This window comes from Phocoena phocoena, chromosome 9, assembly GCF_963924675.1.
Source record: "Phocoena phocoena chromosome 9, mPhoPho1.1, whole genome shotgun sequence".
Lineage (NCBI taxonomy): Eukaryota > Metazoa > Chordata > Mammalia > Artiodactyla > Phocoenidae > Phocoena > Phocoena phocoena.
The window spans coordinates 9,714,109-9,732,789 of record NC_089227.1 but is presented as its reverse complement, the minus strand read 5'-3'; the positions used below and the strand labels follow the sequence as shown (position 1 = coordinate 9,732,789).

The window sequence follows — 18,681 nt, the reverse complement described above, 5'->3', positions numbered from 1 at the left end:
CCGCATGCCACAACTACTGAAGCCCGTGCACCTACAGCCCGTGCTCTGCAACAAGAGAAGCCACTACAAGTGAGAAGCCTGCGCACTGGAACTAAGAGTAGCCTCCGCTCGCCACAACTAGAGAAAGCCGGCGCGCAGCAACAAGGACCCACCCAGCCAAATAAAAAAATAAATAAAATTAAAAAAAAACAAAACAAAGGTAGTTGATTAGTTGGATATCAGTATCAGGGAGACACAGCATTGGTGGGAGGTTGGAGGACTGGGTTTGGGAACAGATGGAAAGCACAGGAGGGCCGTGAAGCTGGGAGCGCAGCAGTCATCTCCTGTCTGGAGTTCTCTGATCTGCTGCCAGCCCCCAGGGTTCCCTCTGCGTTAGATTACTCGCTCATGAAACAGTCTGGGTAAGGTAGTCCAGCTGGCTCGCCCAAGTGCCTGCTGCCCGCTGTGTAGATGAGGTCTGAGCCCCTCGCCTCTGTAGGGTTGGTTACCAGGAACTACCCCCATCAGAGCCACACACGTTCTGAGAGAAGTAATTCCCCATGGGCATCAGTGCTATTAGAAAGCGGACAGGCACTGAGCTGGGAAAATGACCCCTGTCCACTGCAAGGCAACTCCTTGCACTATGGAAGCAGAAAGCTGCGGACATTCGCAGGGAGGGTGTCGGGGGTCAGGTCAGGCCAGCAGCGGGAGTCAGAGGGGGGCAGGACAATCAGGCTGGAGCTGGGCTGACCAGGGCACCTGGGGAGGTGCTGGGGAGGGCAGCCTTGTAGGGGAGGGAGGAGGACAAACTCTCACCCTCGTAGGGGTGAGAGTTAAGGAGCGGGTCGGGGGAGGATGGTGGAGGTGTTGCTGACGGCAGAACGGGGCGGGCAGGGATAGTAAGGCTCTATTTCGGAGCTGGGTGGCTGTGCGTGTCAGCAGAGCATCCTGTGGGCGGGGGCAGGGCCAAGGCGAGTTGGCAGGTGGAGGTCAGAGGCTGTTCCAGACCCCTGGGGTAGCGCAGACGGGCACTGAAGGGCAGCGGGCGGCAGAGCTGGAGAGGACAGTGGGAGAAGAGCTCCCCCTTTTCCCCGCAGCCACAGCTCCTGCCCCTTTCCTCCGTGCTGTCTCCTGTGGCCGAAGGCCTGCCTGGAGGGAAACCGCAGACCCCACGGACCCACAGAACCTACAAAGCTTCCCGGTCTCAGGCTGCAGGAGTCGGGACATTCATAATATCGCTATAATCATTCACGAGACGTTCCCTGAGCACCTGCTACGGGTCAGGCTTGGTGCTAGGGATGGGATGACGCACGTCTCTAAGCTTGTGTTGCTGAAGCCGGGAAGCTGGGCTGACCTAAGGGTGGTCTGGACAAGCCCTAGGTGGAGCATGGCACACACCTGTGTCGGGAGATGGCTTCCTAGGGAGGTGGTACCTGTGCTGGGGCCTGAAGCCCAAGGAGGCCAGAAGGCCACATGTGGGACCTGTGAGGGGGCGGGCTCAGCCCTGATGACCACCAGAGCTGTTCCAGCACCTTCTGGCTCAGCTCCCTCCAGCCTACACCCTCAGCATCTCCATGCCCTGTGTCCTCCATCAGAGGAGCTGGTCTCAGTAAGTCTCTAACGAAAAACCATGGGTGCCGGGGGTACCAGTGAGCCGTGAGCCAGTTGGAGTGGGCCTTGTTTCCTGTAACCGAAGGTCAAAATGAAGGAAAGAATCTCAATTGTCAGTTCATCTTTCTTAAAGTTTTGGCAGCGCTACTGTTGGGACTCAGGGTGGGCCATCCCATAATAGGCCACAATGGCATATTGATTATTTTGAATTAAAGTTACTTAAGAAATGACCAATGCAGGAGGGACACCCTGAGCCTCCTTTCTGTCTCCCTGAAAGCAGGAAATCACCTCTCTTGCAAAAGGTGTGCTCCCTACGCCTGGAGGGAGAAGGACACCCTTATTGCTAGAGACGGGAAATTGGGGCGAGAAGCCTGTATGAACACACCTTGGGACTTTTTAAATTTACAACCCCAAACCCAAATTCTGTTTAGATTCTTCCCCTGTTGAGCCCTCAAAACCTCAGTTTCTTCATGCTGTCAACTCCTCCCAAATTGGTTTCTTTGTCTAAAAATTGTAAAAGCTGCCTGCTTTGGTGGCTTCTTAGGTCCCGTTCCCATGAGACCTCCATGTGCAGGAATTAAAATGTGTTTCTTTTTCTCCTGTTAACTGGTCTTGTTCAACTTTATTTTTGGTCCAGCCACAAGAACTCACGAGGGGAGAGGGGAAAATTTCCTCCTCCTTGACATTATTTCCTCCTCCTCTTATCTATGACAGCAAAACAAACCATCCCAAGTCTTACTGACTTAAAGCAACAATTTCCTATTTCTTGTGGTGCAGTGGGTGCCCCGACAGCTCGTTGTCTCTTCCTGCCTGAGGGTGGACATGGTCATTTGACAGCAGCTAAGGGTCCAACAGTCTCGGTTCCAAGTCCAGCCTTTGGTGGGATGGCCGAGGGCCAGGGCTCTCTCTCGCGTGACCTTTATTCTGGGCTCTGCCTTGCACAATGACCTCCTGTTCCGAGGAAGTGAGGACAGAACCACAGGCTGCTTGAGGCCACCAAGCCATGGGCCAGCCCAGGTTCCAGGGTAGAGAAACAGACTTGGCCTCCTGATGGAGCAGCTTTGCATGAACTTGACACACAGAAAGCCTTGACTCAGGTGTGATTGCCCCACTGTGGTATGCAGACGAGCTGTGGCTCGCAGGGGCTCTGTCACCTCAAGACAGACGACAACTCCTCCAGCTTGCCACCCTTTCAAGGCCCTCACCACCTCCCCTCCCCCCTCCTTGCTGCTAGGAAACTGTCAGGTCACCTGTGCAGACAGCACCCATTAACTGTCTGGGGTACCAGCCCACCCCCAAGACATCTGCACATTGAATCAGGAAAACAAAATCAGATGCTGCAGGGGCCCCCACCCTGTGCATATGCCTGGTGGTCCTGAACCAAAACTAGTGTCTGTCGCAGGGGGCTTACTCTGGGCTGATCTCAGAAGAGGCTGGCAGGGTGTAGGTGAGTGCTGTTAAGAGGTATATATCAATAATTCACATGTTTTCATTTTCAGCCCCTGGGTGTGGGGGGGCGGGCTCCACGTGTGAGGACTCAGCCCGTCCATGGGCTCTCTGGGGCCACCTGTGGCCAGTTTGTTGTCCTGGAGAGGAAGACCCAGACTTATAGCCTTAGTGCCACATGCTTTGCTCTGGGATCAGTCCGCACAAAGATCGACGGCAGATTCAAAGTTGGCTGTGCCACGTCCGGGCTGTGTGTGGCTCTGAAAAGATTGCTTAACCACGGGGTGCCTCAGTTTCCCTGCCGCTGAGGTGGGGATAATGGCCATACTGTGTTGGTTAGGACTAGGTTCTGCTATAAGTATAAAAAAACTCCAAATAATAGGGCTTCGATCACATAGAAGTGTTTTTTTTCTTTTTTTATAAATTTATTTTATTTATTTATTTTTGGCCGTGTTGGGTCTTCGTTGCTGCGCGTGGGCTTTCTCTAGTTGTGGTGAGCGGGGGCTACTCTTCGTTGCGGTGCGCGGGCTTCTCATTGCCGTGGCTTCTCTTGTTGCAGAGCACGGGCTCTAGGCGCATGGGCTTCAGTAGTGATGGCACGTATGCTCAGTAGTTGTGGCTCGCGGGCTCTAGAGCAGAGGCTCAGTAGTTGTGGCGCCCGGGCTTAGTTGCTCCGCAGCATGTGGGACCTTCCGGGACCAGGGATCGAACCCGTGTCCCCTGCATTGGCAGGCGGACTCTTAACCACTGCACCACCAGGGAAGCCCGATTACATAGAATTTTATTTCTCTTCTTGTGGGCAGGAGGTCTAGCTGTCACGTGGTGCCCCCAGGTGTCAGGGACCCAGCTGGGTCCAGCTCACGCCCCCACAACAGCCCTGGGGGTCGTATGCCAGGAAGGGAGGTAAAGAAGGGCACACATCTGTCTCTTAAGGGCAAAACTGATACCCACTGGGTCACGCCTATTGGCAAGGAGGCTGAGAAGTGTAGACTTTACTCTGGGGCTAGAGGCTGGCAATGAGGAGTCTGCCACGTGTGGCCCTGGAAGGTACCTCCGCAGTGCCTGGTGCAGGAGTGCTCAACAAGCATCAGGTGCTGTTCACATCCAGACATGCCTCTCCTTCACAGATGAGGAAACCGAGTCCCAGAGAGGGAGCAGGGGTCGTTCAAGGTCACTCACCTACACGATGAGTGTGGCCCCCTGACTCCCAGGCCTGCTCCTTTGCCGCGGAGAAGGCCTCCCCCAGCACGGTGCCTCCCTCTGCATCTCCACATTCCTGGCCTTTCAGACCAGAAGAGTCTAGAAGGCTCACTGCAAAGAGGCAAGTGTATGTAGACCTATTATTTACTAGTCTCTCCAGTGTAACTGCATCCTTGCTGCAGTGAAATCAGAGCAAAGCACCAACACTGAGACCTCTCGGATCAACTCAGTCACCCAAACTGGGGGACTGGACCTCTCAGCCTGCTGGGAGAGGGCCTGGACCAGAGGGTGGGCGAGGTGGGCTATGGGGAGAGTGACAGCCATCAGACCCTGTCAGCTAATCCTCCGGACAGGCCACATCTTCTGGAGAAGCAGACAGATCGCAGATTTCTCATGCCAGGGCAGAACTGATAAAAGAGGCTGTCTCTAACTTTATCAGTGGTGTCAAAATGGCTAAAGAAAGAATGTGAGCCCTGCCTCTGAGATGGGGTGGAGGCAGAGCAGGGACTGGGGCCCGGGCTGGGGGCTGCACAGTCTCAGGATAAAATTAGAAAATACAGCGAACAGCGGCCTGGATCCACCCTGACCATGCACTGCACACCTGGCCAGCCCGGTGAGGCCACTCTGTCCCCACGCTCCCATCCCCCACCTCCCACCCCCTCCAGCGAGGCTGAGGCTCCTGTGGGATGGAGCTTCAGGCGAAGCTAGGGTGATAATTCAAAAAACATCTCCTGCCAACCCAGAAAACCTCTCCACCAAAGTCACAAGAAAGAAGACAGAGGCATTACTGAATAAGCACGAAGCCAGGACTCTGTGCTCATCACAGAGATGGCAGAGCAGGAAGTAGTCTTGCCCCTTTCATGCCAGTTCAACCCATCTGTCCTCGTCCTCAAGAGAAACAGAAACCAGTCGTGAGTGAGAGGCCTGGCAGCACTGTCTGTCACACAGCTCACCCGCCGCCCACCCCGCCCTGCCCCACTGGGACTGAGGGGGCCACCTGCATTTGCTAACTGCCTTTATCTGGAGGAAGAGCAAACTTCTCATCTCTTTACAACTGGAAGCAGGCTTGCATGGAAAGCAGCCATGGAAATCAGGCTCCTACCACACAGGGCATCTGGGCGAGGCAGGTGCAACCTCTCTCCAGAGAGATGCCCCCAGGTTCTTGGGAGATGGTCCAGCGTTGTCAAACTGGCAAGAGGCTGATTTAGCTTTTAAACAGATTTACACACACACACACACACACACACACACACACAGAGAAAGAACTTACAAGTTTTCTAAAGGAAATGCTCTAAGGAAGGGGAGGAGAGTATTTACTTTCTTTGCATCAGCGAGTATTAACTTTTTCTCATTTTTAATTTGTATTTGCCTTTGCAGCCATCTCTGCTTGCACCACTCAAAGCCCAAGGGACTCAGCAGCACAGCGGGTCGGCCCTGGCTCAAGGCCCTCCTGCGGGTCTTACTGAGGACAGTAGCCTGAGAGACAGCTGCTCCGCGAGCTCCTTGGAACTGCTCTGAAGAGGAAGGCGAGAAGCCAGTTTATATACGATTTTTTTGGCTAGGAAATACATGTAGTCAAGCATACATCTTGGTAAAAGATTACTCCTAGTCACAAAGGACAAAGGATTTGTGACTCCTAGTCACAAATCAAGTTAATGATTCTAGTACTTTTCAATGTATGGGAAGATGCAGGAATCGGGGGTTATTGGAATCCTTCCTGAGATATGCATCTAACTATCTAGGGGCGGGTTATCCAAAGCACAGAATGCTTCCTCCTGTCTTCCATCCAGATGGTGGGCGACCGCAGTGGGCTGTGACTTGTAGAACTGGGTGATGAACGACGCTTTTTGTTCTTTGTTCACACACCTGTGATCTTTTTGGTCTGTTTCAGAGTCTTTCACAACTTTTCCTTGAAGAGGCTTGAATTATAAAATCATCCCTTACTTCTTTTTTTTAATTAATTAACTTTTGAACTTTATTTTTTTAATATTTGGAGCTTTTTATCAGTCATTTTTCTACAGTTATCATGGTTTATTTTATTTCATTTATTTATTTTTGACTGCATTGGGTCTTTGTTGCTGCGCCAGGATTTCTCGAGTTGCGGCGAGCAAGGGCTACTCTCCCTTGTAGTGTGCAGGCTTCTCATTGTGGTGGCCTCTCTTGTTGCGGAACATGAGCTCTAGCTGTGCGGGCTTCAGTAGCTGTGGCGCTCAGGCTCAGTAGCTGTGGCGCACGGGCTTAGTTGCTGCGTGGCATGTGGGATCTTCCTGGACCAGGGCTCAAACCCGTGTCCCCTGCATTGGCAGGTGGATTCCTAACCACTGTCCCCCCAGGGAAGCCCCATCCCTTACTTCTTGAAATCAGTTTGTTGAACAAGCAGATCTCATGAGCTAGAATCATAACACCTGCTTGATGCTTGACTTTTGTTTTTGCTGTGTGTGTGTGTGTGTGTGTGTGTGTGTATGCACGCACGTGCGTGCTGTGAGGCTTGCAGGATCTCAGTCCCCTGACCAGGACTGAACCCGGGCCCCAGCAGTGAAAGCACCAAGTCCTAAACACTGGACCGCCAGGGAATTCCCAACACCTGCTTGATCCTGTTCACCCATCTTCCCGGCAAGCATGCTGTGGGGGGGGTAGGGGGCAGAGTCAGGGAGGCTGCCTGCTCTCTGGATGAAGACTCAGGCAGCGCCATGACGTTTGTAATCACGAATAAGTAATAGAAAGCACCGTGATAACTTTAAATCTCAATTCGCAATGTAGTAATTAAAATTGCCAAGTCCCAGGTAAACATCCAAACTGAACACCTCTCGGGTGAAATGCCTTTCCTCTTGCTTGCCTTCTGGAGGGAATGTGGTCAGTTCCTCCTTTCTCCCTCACCTCCTCCCGCCTCCCCAGCTGGGGGATTGCAGCAGGGCCTGGAGGGAGCGGGGCGGGGGGGGGGGGGGGGGTGCGGGGGAGGCAGAGAGCTCTTACTCAGCGTTGCTGGTTCCTGTCCAGAGAAGGACTTCCTGTGTTCTGGGTCTTGCCCAGGTTCAAGCTGTCTCTCTCCCCACTGCCTCTTCCTCCCCGTCCCTGCCGTGGGTGCTCTGGAGGTTGCCCTGCTCCCCCTCCCATTCCCAGGATGAGGCTGGGTGCCCCCCAGCTCCTGGTTTCTGTAGGTGAGGTGGGGAACGGGACACTAGCAATGCCCTCCAGAGACACCCTCTCCCTCTCTCTGGCAGCCTGATCCTTTCACCCCCGAGGCATGAGGCCAATTCCGGAGTATTTCCTTTGGAAGTCTGCGTGTACTCCAGCCCCTCCTTTGGTGACAAGGCACCTCACCTGTTGTGTTTTCAAATGGGTCCCTCGGTGCCTTTCACACAGGGCCCAGCACACCACACGCGCGTGCAGAGAGGCCCACCTGAGCCCGTGTGCAGAGATGGGGTCCCAGGAGGGCAGAGTCCCTGGGCCATTGGCAGATGTTTGCTGAGCAGAGGCCCGTCGCGTGGCTCGACCCGGGCCTGGTGGAGACGGGCATAAAGCTCTGGGTTTCCTCTCCTAGAGGAGTGGCCCTGGGCACCCTCGCAGGCCTCGGCGTCCTCATCTGTAAGCCGGGCACATCCCGGTTCATATGTCACGGGACGGTGTGGGGTGAACGGAGGGGGCCGGTGAGGGCCGGGCTGGTTCTTACAGCAGTCCCTGTGGAGCCCCACCCCATCTGTCACAGACAGGCCACCACTGTGGGTCTAATTCGGAAACAGCGTTTATTGAGGTGTCCCCACAGGCCGGCCCTGAGTCCCAGCCGCTAGCGCCTCGGGCTCACTCTTCCTTCTCGTCCCCATGGGTGATGATGTAGCACAGGGACTTGTAGTCGATGTTCCCGGCCAGGTCCATAGGCGTCAGGGCGAACATCTGCTCCACCTGGGGAGGCACTGGTCAGATGCCGCCCAGCCAGGGCGTCCTGGGGGCCGGTGCCTGTGACCCGAGGGAGGCCTGAGACCCTTCGCCCCGCCCCTGGGGCTGTACGCTGCCCCTTAGCGTTTTCAGCCGGAGGCTGGGGCAGGAGCGAAGGGTGCCGTGGGTCTCAGGGCCCACCCTGGCCACGGGCCCGGCCCCCTCCCCCTCCCCCTCCCCCTCCCCAGTGTAGGAAACCTCTTCCAGATCCTGAGGTGCACCGCACTCTCACGCCTGGGCCTCTGCACACACAGCTCACCCAGCCTGCACCCGCCTCCTTTTCTGATTCCATGTCCTTCACCCTCCAGATCCCAAGAGAGATGGCACCTCCTCCAGAAAGCTGGGCTCTACGCCCACGAGGGCAGTGGGTCACCGAGACCTCCCCAGGGCCCTGCGGGGTGGGGGCCCTGCGAAGGGGCCTGGAGGGGTGTCAAAGGAGCCGGAATCTTCACCTCGGCCAGAGAGAACTTGTCTGCCTGGGTCAGGAGAAGCTGCTTGAACCTGGAGGAGGTGGGGAGCAGTGGGGAGGGCCTTGCAGGGGCGCCCGATCCGGGAGGGGAAAATGGAGGCTCCCCTGGCCCAGGTGGCCACCCCCCCAAAAGCAGAGAGGGCCCCAAAGTACAGGTGGCCACCCTCACAAGGCGACCCTCCGCCCTCCCTGCTTCCATCCAACATGGTGCCCCCGGCACTCGCCCTGCTGCTTCCACTTACTCGTCCCTGTTTACCACGCCCTTGCCACTGGGATCAAACAGGCGGAAGGCGCTCAGGATGGCTTCCTCGGGGTCTGTCCCTGGGAGGCCGAGGGGGCCAGGTAAGCCGCCACACTGCCACCCTCCCGGTCCCACCCAGGAGGAACCCAGGGTGCAGGGGGAGTCCTCCAGTCCCAGAGAAGCGAGAGGGTGTTCCGACAGAAAGTGCCCCTTGGGGCTCAGAGGCACCAGGATTGGCTGTCCTTTTGAGATGGGTGAGCCTGGCAGGGAGACTAGGATTGGGGATTTGGAACTGGAATCTGAAGGCATATTTCCCAACCCCGAGACTTGGGGTGCTCAGTGCTCATGGGTCTGGAATGCAGAGGTGGCCCCTACAACCTCTGGGTGGGCGAGGGCCAGGTACCGTATGGAAGGGGTCTGGGTGGGATTCAGGCCGGGTCCAGGCAGGGTCCAGGTGGGGTTCAAGCTCGCTGCCTGGCCAGGGGGATCCAGAGCCGCCCCAGGCTCACCGTTGAGCTTCTCTCCAAAGAGTGTGAGGAAGACAGTGAAGTTGATGGGCCCCTTCCCTTCCTGCAGCATGGCATCCAGCTCCTCTTCTGGGACATTCACCTTCCCTGGTGGGGCGGGACGCGAAATGGACACAGGGACCTTGAGTGTCCCCGCGTAGGGCCTGGGCTGCCCCTCCCTCCTTCCCAGGGTAGAGAGTGAGAGGCAGCTCTGGGTGGGGGAGGTGAAGTGGAAGGAAAGTGTGATGGGGGAGGGGGTGTGATGGGGGAGGGGTGTGAGAGGAGCGGGGAGGGGAGCCAGGCCAGGCGCTGCCTGTTGAGAGCCTGCCCATCCCCTCTCAGCGGGCTGCCCCCAGCCCAGCAGCTCTGAGCCGGGACCCTGGTGCCCGCAGGGCCGGCGGGCAGGAGGTGGGCGCCCTCACCTAGCTGCGAGTAGGTCTCGCGAAGGTCCGACTTGCTGATGATGCCGTCACGATTCTGGTCGATGCAGCTGAAGGCCTGTGAGGTGCAGGCTATAGTCTCCAGGTGGGAGCAGTCCCCACCCGGGGGAGGCGGGAGGTGGGGGCATCCTGGGTGGTGGGAGGAGCAAGGACAGGGGCCAGGACCACTGACCTACAGAGAAGAGGGGTGTGCTAGGGGCAGGGTGTCCGGATGGGTCCCAGGTTGTTGGGGGTAGGGCACTCACTTCCTTGAACTCCTGGATCTGGGCTTGCTCAAACATGGAAAAGACGTTGGAAGAGCCTCGCTGGGCCTGCTTGGTGGCCGCAGCCTTGCCCCGGGTCCCTGCCTTCCTGCTGGCCTGCAACACAGTGGGAGCGGAGGGGTCCTCTCCCCAGCTCCCCGAGGACTCCCTGCCACGGACCTCCCCAGAGCATTCCCGGGAGAGCCCGGGTCAGGGTCCTCTTCCTGTCCCTGGAGACCGTCTCTCCGGGCCCAACACAAGCACAGAAGTCACTGGCTCCTCTCCCCCGGCCCAAAGGACAGCACCTGGGGGGCCGCTGGCCTTGAGTCCCCCCCACCTGGCACTCACCATCGTCTCTCTCTGCAGCAGCCTGGTTGCTGCGAGGGGCCCACAGCCCCCTTTATGTCTCAGCCTTATCACCTGGAGCGCACCAAATAAGGACAGGAGGAGAGGATAGGCCCAAACTTGGCAGCCTCTGCCTGGGCTGGGGGAGGACAGGGCCCCCCGAGCAGATTCCAGCCACGTTCCTGGCGACCTTCAGGCCCCCCCCCTCCTGCCCTGTGACATCCGGGTGTCTACCCACCCTGACAGCACCGGGTGAAACGCCTCCTGACAGCAGAGTCGCAACTCTCACCACTCTCATGCTGAACGAGGGGCCCCTGTAACCCCACGTGACTGTCCTTCCTGCAGTTCCAGCCCAGAACCCACTCAGGCCAAGAGGACAGCAGTGGTGCGGGGGATGGCCCGGGGCCCCCACTGGGCTTGGGAGGGCAGTTGGTGGTTCTGAGGATGGTCTCTGGCCCGAGACCCCTGGGGATTCCCAGAGGTTTTGCTGAAGATGCTTGGCCCCGGCCTCTGGCCCCTCTGACCAAGGGGCAGAAGCCAGCCCTGAGCTGGCTGTGACCCCAAACAGAGCCTCCATGGGATGCTTTTGGAGCACGGAGCACTGCCTGGACCCCGAGCATCCCCCGGGATCCCCATGAAAGTGGGTCACGAGCCCTTCTTGTGGGGCTCAACCGCAGAGTGAGGGGCCCAGGCTCCGTCCGCTGTGCCAGAGCTGCAGCCTCGAGGCTCCTTGCAGGCCCGGGGCAGACAGGGGCTGGGGGGCTGGGGACCGCCCAGAGCAGGAGTGGGCTGCTGGCTGCTCCCTGAACCCGGTACAGGAGACGGCCCACTGGGGTGAGGAATGCAGGGAGGCCAGCTGGGAGAGCAGGGTTCTCATCCATCAGCCCCAATGTCCCTTTTGTATAGCAAGTAAGTATTTTATGACACCTCCTTTACTCTCCTGAAATGAAATTCATAGGCTATACAAGCTACCTTCATGGAGAATTGTAAAAAAAAAAAAAAAATACAATGCCTTGAACCATAACATAAAGGACAACTAGGAAATAATTTATGGTAAAATGAGATCAAATACTGCAGCCGAATGGTGGAACACGAGTACATGACTACTGATAATGAAGTCATCAGATGCTCACACAAACTTCTGATGCATAATTTAGACTCGAGAGAACTAAATTCCACATGACGTATACCAGAAAACGAGAGAGCATCTCAAGGAGGATGTGACAACTCAAAATCACAACTTGGGGTTAAGTTCTGAATAAAACAACACAGTCATTCCAGATTTGCTGGATAGTTTCTCTCATTGAAAAGTGAGTGGAATACACCCTACTATATACAAGATAGATAATCAACAAGGACCTACTGTATGGCACAAGGAACTCGACTCAATACTCCGTAATAACCTCTACGGGAAAAGAATCTGAAAAAGAATGGATATATGTATAACTGAATCACTTTGCTGTACACCTGAAACTAACACAACGTTGTAAATCAACTATAGTCCAATATAAAATAAAAGTTAAATTTAAAAAAAGATGGTAACATCCAAAAACCTGAAAAAAAAAGTGCGTGTATGTTAAAATCTTACGAATACGTGTTCGTAAGTAACTGGTCTTAGGCCCTAGGCTTGGCTAACTTGAAGTAGGCATTTCATTCAGGACCAAATTGGAAGGACCGCGGAAATCATGTGACTTCTTGTAATCCTGGCCTCCCACTGCAGTCACTGTCACAACCCAAGTGGCTCCAAGGGATCCCCTGTTGAGACCGACGTGCAGCAGGACCAGTCCCAAGAACCAGCCATCCCCCTTCCCAGAGCAGCCCCACTCCTTCCCGGACACTCCCTTGGAGCTCTTGGAGACCTCAGAACCACACCCCGCATCCCACAGGCTGGTGGGCAGAGGCCTGGGCAAGTCCAGGACCTCTGACCACACCCCACCACACCACCCCATTCCTGTTCCTAAGGCCTGGTCTGTCACTCTTCACACTCCCTGGCATAGCTCTGTGGAGAGGATGGCAAACTCCAAAACACGCCTAGGCCTGCAGAGTGTCTGTGTACACGTGACCACGTCTATATGTTTATTGTCACACAGTCTTATACACAGAGATCAAAGAATGGTGGACAAGGTCATGTTCTAAACTTTTAAAACTTTTAATTAAAAAAACCCACACAGTCCCAGGTTGGGCATGAAGAGGTTGGTGTGGTACATGGAGGTCTGGTGAGAAGCAAGAGGCCTGGGTTGTCCCTTGGGGGTGTGCTGAGTGCTGCTGGGGTTTCTGAGTGCCCAGCGCCGTGGGAGCCAAGGACTCGATCCCGGAGATGCTCCCAGGCCTGTCTGTGGGTAGGGGGACTCCTCCTCTTCCTGGGCCCCTCTGGGCAGGGGCTTTGGGGACTCTGTCTCTTGCACGTCCTGTGAGGGTCCATCCCAGAACCAGAAACCACTCAGGGATGGCAGGATGGGAGGGAAAAGGCTGCCATCTCCAGGCCTCGGGGTACCCACAGCCTCCAACATGGAGCTGGTCCCTTCCATTTCCCAGGCCTGGGTGATCTGCAGCTCCCCGGGGCCCCCTGTGGAGCCCAGGTCTAGGTCTGGCCAGGTCATGAGGGCTGCCTCCCTATGTGGGCTGGGTTCCCAGGGAAGCCAGGCCATAGTAGAGTCCAGAGGGCACCCCCTTCCCAGAGCAAGGGCTGAGCCAGGCTGAAAGCTCCAAGAGGCAAGCAGTGCAGAAATGCAACAAAATCCTGAGTTAATAACTCCCTTCTGGGCCCCTGATTGCAGCAAGAAAGGTGAGGTACTTTGGGGGTTCTCCATTCCTGTTCATCTCAGCCCCCGACCCGGTCAGGGCCCTAGGGCTATCCTACCAACTGACCCTGAGAGGCGAGGCCTGCTCAGGGCCTCACCGCATCCCCAGAGAAGCTTTCCCCATCTCCTGGGGTGACAGCGGGGATGGGAGGCATCCAAGGTCCTTACAAGGAGAAGCCTCTTGACTGGACCAGGTTGGAGGGACCTGTAGGAAGTGTGTCCCCTGGACACCAGGTCTAGTAGCGGCCACAGCCTCCTCCTTGCCTTGCAGCCTTTATTCTCACTGGCCCAGCATGCAGGCCTTCTTACAGGCCACCGCGGAGATCAAGGCCGCACCCCGGCCGCTGCCCTCCTCCGACTCGATGAAGGTGATTTCACAGCTGGGCGTCAGCCTGCGCACGCTGGCGTGGAACCGCTCCTTGAAGCTGAGCAGGGGGCAAGCGGGGCTGCGGTTAGTTAACGCGCTTAAGACAGGGCGGGGGGTAAGCCAAGGGGAACCTCCCCCTGAGTCTGTGGGCTTAGGGGAGCGAGGAGATTAAGAATCCTTGGGACCTCGGAGAGCATCCGTTTCGGCCTGCGTATCATAGATGGGGACCGATGCCGGGGCTCTGCCCTTAGGAGGCGAATTCACAAGAGGGAGGCTGGACCCGGCGGGGAGGTGCAGACGACGGAGCGGGCCCACCTGGGGTGCAGCTTGTACACTGAGCCGTCCACGCCCACGGTGATGCGCATCACGTCCTCGCTGCGGCTCTCGCGCATGCGGTTGATGACGCCCGCCAGCCCCGCGGCGCACATGCGCGCGGCGCGGGTGGACACGCTCTCGCAGGCGCGGCGCACGATGTCGCAGTCGGTGGCCGACGGCCTCAGCCCCAGCGTGCTCAGGATGTTGTAGATCTGCTTGCGGTCGCCCGAGTCACTGCGGGGCGGGGACAGGAGGGCGTCGCGGGAGGGTCGCTTGGTCCCGGACCAGCCCGATCCCCACAGCGGCGGCTGCTTCTCCTCCCCCTGCCCACCTCTCCCAGGCAAAGCGCTTTTGGGGCTCGGGCTTCCGAGCGGAGCGGGTCTGACTCCGCCAGGGACCAGCAGTAATCTGGTCATTACTCCTCTCTCTAAATCCAGGGTTTCCGCCCTAACGTGGGTGACACTGCCGCGCCTCGGGGCTGTTGCGTGGATGAAGTGAGACGAGGTCAACAGCGGGTGGGGAAGCACAGAGAGGACGCCTGGTCTCCGTCAGCTGCCCGACGCCGGGTTCCCCTGGGGGCTGAAGGCTACTACCGCGGCGGTTGCCCCACCCTGGAACCTTACCAAGCCCTGGGCTCCTGCCCCCTGACCTCACCAGGGACCCGCCCCTGCGCTCTGAGCCCCGCCCGGGCCCCGCCCCGACGCCCCGTGGGTCTGGGTCCAGGACCGCTCCCCACGCACGCCACCCCTGTACCCCACCCTTCGACCCCGCGCGCCCGCGCACCTCTCCACCTGCGACACGAAGCGTGTCTCGAAGGCGCCGCGCGTGCGCAGCTTCTCCGAGGCCTCCCCGTGGAAGAGTAGGTTCTCGTCCACAAGCTTCAGCAGCACGAGCCGCACCAGCTCGCCCATGTACTTGCCGCCGATGAGCTTCTCGAACCTAGACAGAGAGCAGCCGGGTCACCCCCAGGAGGGAGGTCCCCACCAGCAGGCAGAGGCCAGCCACCACCCCCTGTCACGGCCACGAGGAGGCCATGTGGGACGCTGTGACCACCCCCCGCCTTGGCAAAACCGGGTTCATGCCCGTTCCCACATTTATCAACAGAGGCTTTGGGGCCTTGGGAGAACGCTCTACTGTGGGGCCTCGGTTCAGTCCCTCTGAGGCCATCCTCAGGGAGGACCCTGCGCTGAGCCCACTTGGGTTTTCCCACAGCTGTGGAACGAGTGCTGTTCTCATCACCCAGTGTCAGTTGGGGGAGCTCAGGCTTAGAGCGGTTAGTGACCAGCCTTGGGCGGGCCTCTGCTCACTTGCTAGGGCTCCTAGGTCCCTGCGCTCCTGGAATCCACGGAGTTGGCCCGGTGGCGCTAGAGTCTGTAAACCTGCGTATTTTCATCTTGTAGCACACTGAATACTACCGACCTAGTAGAGGTTTATGAGAGCCCGAGAGGAAGCTCATGAAAGAATTAGCACGTGCCTGGCGTGCCGCAGAAGGCAGCTGATAAAGGAGAGCCCTGACTCAGGACAAGTTCTGTGAGGGCTGGCTCTCCAGCTGTCTGCGAACCCGCAGGATACCCCAAAATACTATGATTCATTCTGTAAACGTGTTCAGAGCTGTACTTTGGGGAACTCTGGGCTAAACCCAGTTAACGTTGCTGGGGGGCGTCTCAGAGCCTTCCTGTGCCAGGGGTCACCTGTCGGAAGCGGGGAGGTTCCTGCTCATCTATCCACAGACCCTCTTTTTTTTTTTTTTTGGAGTCTTAGTTTGGCCACACTGCGCGGCATGTGGGATACGACCAGGGATGGAACCCACGCCCCCTGCAGTAGAAGCGCAGAGTCTTAACCACTGGGCCGCAAGGGAAGTCCCCATAGACCCTCTTTTTAAAGACTAATCCTTGGCATCTCTCACTGTTCCCGGTTCACAGAGGGGCACACGCGTACGAGCTGAAGGAAGAGAAGAGCCAGCTTACGAAGGGATTGTCAGTTTGCTTTTCCCCAGAGCTGTTTAAAAACAAGCCCATTATCTGCGGGCCGGCCCCATCTGCCGCCAGAGCGGGGCGGGGCCGTCGTGTGGGGAGGGGGAGGGGCGGTCCTTACAGCTGCTGGCCGGGGTTCAGGGAGTTCTCGTCCACCACACGGTCGTACTCCAGCAGGAACTCGTCCAGCTCGCCCGAGTCCCCGAAGGCACCCCACTCGGTGTTGACACACATGCGGCCCTCGTCCCCTTCCACCAGCTCCACGTTCTGCATCTCCTCCATGTAGCAGGCGTTGCAGCCCGTGCCTGCGAGAGGCCGCAGCGTCAGGCCGCACCTGGCGCTGCGCTTCCTGGGATGCCCGCTCTGCTAGGTGCATCCCCCCCCCCCCCCACCCGGGCAGGAAGCCCCGTGTGGTCCTGTCTTCCCAGCTTCCTTGAGCCCTCCGCCCCCAGCACTTCCTACATCCCCTGGAGCAAAGGAAACCAGCTCTCCCAAGAGCTGGAAGACCTAGGTTTGCTGTGTGACCTCAGGTAGATAAGCCCAACTCCCTGGGCTCTTCCTCTTCCCCAAGAGGGGTTGGTAACACCTACTCCTATTACCTAGGTAGTTGAGAGAAATGAGGGAAAGAACATGTGTCAGAGTGCTTTGCCAATTAGAGATGGGTATGGGATGTTATGATTTTGTCTTATCTATGCACCACCCTTGTGCTCTGGCACTTTCTAAGCATGTGTTTGAGCTCCTCTGTACCAGGCTCTGTTGTGGGGAGGAGGCGGGCACCCAGAGGTGAGTATGTCACAGCGTGGGCCCTTGGGAGCAGCACACGGGCCACTGCAGGCGGGCCTGGCTAAGGAATTTGTAATTTGCAGGGTCCCATGCAAAGTGAAAACATGGGGTCCTTTGTTCATAAACTGAGGGTTTCAAAATGGTGACAGCAGAGCTTTAATCTGAACGCAACTGCACACCCCTCAAGCCATCAGGGACAGCAACTCAGTCATGCCAACCTCACACCAGCAGTGGAGCTGCCTGGAATTCAGGCCCAGTGATGCCGGGCCTTCCAAGTTTTTGTGGGGAAAAAACAGAAATCCAGACTTTGATATGGTTTCTCCCAATGTTTAGTGCTTGGTGATTATCATAAACATGTTTCTAAGCACATCAGGGCAGGTGCGACCACGCGCCACTCTGCCATCTCTGCTCCAGATGGGGCGAGCCCGAGGCAAGCGGCTGTAGAGCCCAGGTGGTGGTGTCTTGGGGAACCGGAGAGAGCCAGGGGAGCACTGCCAGGGCCCCTGGAGCTCCTGTTTAGGTGTGGACTTAAAGAACTTTCCTATCAAACTCTTAGAGGAAAACATAGGCAGAACACTCTATGACATAAATCACTGCAAGATCCTTTTTGACCCACCTCCTAGAGAAATGGAAATAAAAACAAAAATAAACAAATGGGACCTAATGAAACTTCAAAGCTTTTGCACAGCAAAGGAAACCATAAACAAGACGAAAAGACAACCCTCAGAATGGGAAAAAATATTTGCAAACGAAGCAACTGACAAAGAATTAATTTCTAAAATTTACAAGCAGCTCATGCAACTCAATATCAAAAAAACAAACAACCCAATCCAAAAACGGGCAGAAGACTTAAATAGACATTTCTCCAAAGAAGATATTGCCAACAAACACATGAAAGAATGCTCAACATCATTAATCATTAGAGAAATGCAAATCAAAACTACAATGAGATATCATCTCACACCAGTCAGAATGGCCATCATCAAAAAATCTACAAACAATAAATGCTGGAGAGGGTGTGGGGAAAAGGGAACACTCATGCACTGTTGATGGGAATGTAAATTGATACAGCCACTATGGAGAACAGTATGGAGGTACCTTAAAAAACTACAAATAGAACTACCATATGACCCAGCAATCCCACTCCTGGGCATATACCCTGAGAAAACCATAATTCAAAAAGAGTCATGTACCAAAATGTTCATTGCAGCTCTATTTACAATAGCGCAGAGATGGAAACAACCTAAGTGTCCATCATCGGATGAATGGATAAAGAAGATGTGGCACCTATATACAATGGAATATTACTCAGCCATAAAAAGAAACAAAATTGAGCTATTTGTAGTGAGGTGGATGGACCTAGAGTCTGTCATACAAAGTGAAGTAAGTCAGAAAGAGGAAAACAAATACCATATGCTAACACATATATATGGAATCTAAGGGAAAAAAATAGGTCGTGAAGAACCTAGGGGCAAGATGGGAGTAAAGACAGACTTACTAGAGAATGGACTCGAGGATATGGGGAGGGGGAAGGGTAAGCTGGGACGGAGTGAGAGAGTGGCATGGACATATATACACTACCAAACGTAAAACAGATAGCTAGTGGGAAGCAGCCACATAGCACAGGGAGATCAGCTCAGTGCTTTGTGACCACCTAGAGGTGTGGGATACGGAGGGTGGGAGGGAGATGCAAGAGGGAGGGAATATGGGGATATATGTATATGTATAGCTGATTCACATTGTTATAAAGCAGAAACTAACACACCATTGTAAAGCAATTATACTCCAATAAAGATGTTAAAAAAAAAAAAAAAAAAAGAACTTCCCATCCAAAAGGTGAGAATGGAAGAAGGAATTGTGAGAAACTAGAGGAGAGGCAGAGAGCAGGTCGCCGGCCCCTTAGGACATGTGCATGCAATTGGAGATGGGTCCTAAGAACACAGAAACCCTCAGGGCTGGCCCTGAAGAGGCCGTGGAAGCAAACAAATTTAATGCTGACTTTCTGGGAACCAGGGAAATACCCACTCGCC

The 18,681-nt window shown here is 55.9% G+C and overlaps 2 protein-coding genes across 4 annotated transcripts in view; both read right to left on the bottom strand.

Moving 5' to 3' along the window:
* Nucleotides 1-8,034: 8,034 nt before the first annotated feature.
* MYL7 (myosin light chain 7) lies at nucleotides 8,035-15,645 on the bottom strand. 2 transcript variants are annotated; one of them, XM_065883851.1, is made up of 7 exons: nucleotides 15,628-15,645; nucleotides 10,071-10,136; nucleotides 9,808-9,883; nucleotides 9,389-9,493; nucleotides 8,881-8,959; nucleotides 8,622-8,670; nucleotides 8,035-8,136 (listed from the first exon to the last, which is right to left on the bottom strand). In XM_065883851.1, exons 2-7 carry the CDS (start codon nucleotides 10,104-10,106, stop codon nucleotides 8,035-8,037), a joined length of 447 nt encoding a protein of 148 aa, XP_065739923.1. In that variant the 5' UTR covers nucleotides 10,107-10,136; nucleotides 15,628-15,645. The 2 variants fall into 2 exon arrangements, with proteins under 2 accessions (XP_065739923.1, XP_065739922.1); XM_065883850.1 differs by lacking the exon at nucleotides 15,628-15,645 and having other exon boundaries at nucleotides 10,071-10,178.
* GCK (glucokinase) overlaps nucleotides 12,538-18,681 on the bottom strand; it is a 48,386-nt gene continuing 42,242 nt past the window's right edge. For both annotated transcript variants that reach the window (XM_065883849.1, XM_065883847.1), the window contains exons 7-10: nucleotides 15,990-16,173; nucleotides 14,679-14,834; nucleotides 13,896-14,129; nucleotides 12,538-13,638 (exon numbers count right to left, since the gene is read on the bottom strand). In XM_065883849.1, the coding sequence (XP_065739921.1) occupies nucleotides 13,494-13,638; nucleotides 13,896-14,129; nucleotides 14,679-14,834; nucleotides 15,990-16,173 (719 nt within the window). In that variant the 3' untranslated portion in view covers nucleotides 12,538-13,493. The remainder of the gene's footprint in view (nucleotides 13,639-13,895; nucleotides 14,130-14,678; nucleotides 14,835-15,989; nucleotides 16,174-18,681) is intronic.